The 2,651-nt window shown below is 45.7% G+C and overlaps 1 protein-coding gene across 1 annotated transcript in view; it reads left to right on the forward strand.

Moving 5' to 3' along the window:
* The window catches only part of LOC112549683 (cell surface glycoprotein CD200 receptor 1-B-like), a 27,134-nt gene that overhangs the window by 14,310 nt on the left and 10,173 nt on the right, over positions 1–2,651 (forward strand). The window contains exon 2 of the mRNA XM_025199700.1: positions 707–814. Within this exon, the coding sequence (XP_025055485.1) occupies positions 707–814 (108 nt within the window). The remainder of the gene's footprint in view (positions 1–706; positions 815–2,651) is intronic.

Consider the following 2,651-nt stretch of genomic DNA (forward strand, 5'->3'; position numbering starts at 1 on the left):
GAGAACTGCACCCTGCAAAGAAAGCTCCGAGTGGCGGGAAATAATTTAGCAGTGCCAAAGCACACACAAACAAAATCACACCCTTGAGTTGTGACAACCGGGTGAGCAAAGTGAGTGGAAGGCACCCAGGAGCTGGAGCCCCATGCGCTGGGGCAGGAGCCACGTCACTGCAGCTTCCCTGATCTGCTCTGTATGCAGTACTCGGCACACACCCCAATGGCTACCACCATGATCCTGAGCTGGTGGATGTGGGGGAAGCTGACCAGTACCTGGGGAGCTGCAGCGGCAGCAGAAGCTACCTTGCCAAGAAGCGGTGCATGCTGGCTGGGGCCTGGGCCAGGGCCATGGCCAGCACGGGGGTGCTATTGTCAGCTGGCATGGGGCAGGTGAGAGCTGGAGCATGGCCTGGTCTGCTCCAGGCAGGAAAGAACATGGCTCGTACCCATGTGGAGCACTACAGGGGCAGCTGTGGACTGGGTGCAATCAATCGTTAGGTCAGATCAGGCTCACAGATTATATTTTGCCCACCCCTGCCATAGCCACTTCCCATTCATGTCTGCATTACAACACTGCTATTGTGCATGAAGCATGTTTTAGCTGTCTTCAACAGATTGTGAAGAGGTAGATTGTCAGCAACCAACAGACTAAAGAATGCTTTGCTTCGAATCCAGTTATGAGTTGGTTTGAAATTTTTCTTTGTACACAGGTTCCCAGGCAGGTAATTCTACTGAACCCAAGACTCAGCCCAAAGAAGAAAACAATTCAAATCTCCAGGAGAAGCAAGAGGTCTGCAGACCACAAAGTATTACTTACGGTAATGTACTTCCTGAATTCATAGCTATTAGTAGGCAGAGTCTTTAGAGCCTTGAGAACAAGGGTCGTAACAACTCTTCTTGCACCACAGTATTTTACTGCCTCACATGTTGCTGTATGGTTGTGGTAGAAATGGGAACAAGAGTGCTGCTCAGGTCCATGGAGGATGAACACAAGTGACCAGGGCTGAATCGTAAGAATCACTGTCACTTTATCACAATTCATTCTACTGAACCCAAGACTCAGCCCAAAGAAGAAAACAATTCAAATCTCCAGGAGAAGCAAGAGGTCTGCAGACCACAAAGTATTACTTACGGTAATGTACTTCCTGAATTCATAGCTATTAGTAGGCAGAGTCTTTAGAGCCTTGAGAACAAGGGTCGTAACAACTCTTCTTGCACCACAGTATTTTACTGCCTCACATGTTGCTGTATGGTTGTGGTAGAAATGGGAACAAGAGTGCTGCTCAGGTCCATGGAGGATGAACACAAGTGACCAGGGCTGAATCGTAAGAATCACTGTCACTTTATCACAATTCCAAGCTGCAGAGTTTTTCATCTTTAAAGTAGGCTGGGTTGGCATCTTCCAACTTTGTGTCCATACTGGAGCACCCAGTTAGCAAAACTCTTATTCATGTGCTTAATCTGGAGAGTGTGAACAGTGCTATTGAAGTTCAATGGGATCTTCTCTAGAAAGGCAGGAATTCAAGTGCTTAGCTGGATCAGGGCTATTCTGACAGGCCTGAATGCCCACAATTACAACTTGTTATATACTGTCTGGTAAGAGGAAGAGGCAGTGTACATCACTCCCATGTGACTTTGAAAAGCACACCTCACTGCAAGAATACCTCGTCTAATAACAGTAGAGGGGACCTCTGGATAGGATGTTGTCAAATAGTGGTTCTCCCTCTGCCAAGCAGAAGAAATTAGATAATAAGGAGCATCACCAAAGGTGGCAAAGGTAGACAGAGGGTGTGGACAGACAATGCTTTAAAAATTCTAAATATACTTTAAATCCTATTATTATAGATGTACATGCCACTTAAGACTGGCTTAAACTTCCTGGCTAAGTACAGAGAGTTAAAAAACCCAAGGATGAATCGATTCAATCTTTGCAGGTTAGTCTAAACTGCATAGATTGAACCTATAAGCAAGTGAACAGGCATTCACTTTTCATTAAAAAAATGCAGCCACATGCCTGAAGTGGTCCAAGCTGAATCTGAGTGCTAGAGCATGCCTCCCTGCTTAGCTGGAGCAGACAACTTGGGCTGAGGCGAGCCTGCCCACCCTATGAGGGGTGGGGTTTGTGGGGGTGGTGCAAAGCATCCTGGGATGCCGGGGGACTGTGAGTTAACTTCAGTCTGGAGGGGATCTGGGGCAGAAGTTCAATAAACCAATTTAACCTAAATCAGTTAAATCTGATACTACATCCATCCATGTTCATCTTAAACCAGTTTCAGCCATTTTGAAAGAGGTTTATGTGCACTGAACTCATGGGCAAGGGACAGAAATTACACATAAACCAGTATAAGTGACCAGAAACCAGTTCAGATCTGTAACACATCAGGGCCAGGTATGAACATTACATTTTTACTGGTTTAAGTGATCAGAAACTGCTCTATACCCATAACAGAAGTTAGGCACAAGTAAGCAGAAAATTTAAAAATAGTTTTAAAATGGCAGAACCCGGCTTAAGATCTGTCCCCCCGCCACAAAGAGCGGATGTGTGTTCTGCTTCCTACCATTGTAACCTACACTGACTATAGAAAACCATGTAACTTAGATCGATTCTGCCGTGAGCTTTTTGAATGTCTGTACCTAATGAACCAGGATCCTGCT

The sequence above is a fragment of the Alligator sinensis genome, unplaced genomic scaffold, assembly GCF_000455745.1.
Source record: "Alligator sinensis unplaced genomic scaffold, ASM45574v1 scaffold343_1, whole genome shotgun sequence".
Classification (NCBI taxonomy): domain Eukaryota; kingdom Metazoa; phylum Chordata; order Crocodylia; family Alligatoridae; genus Alligator; species Alligator sinensis.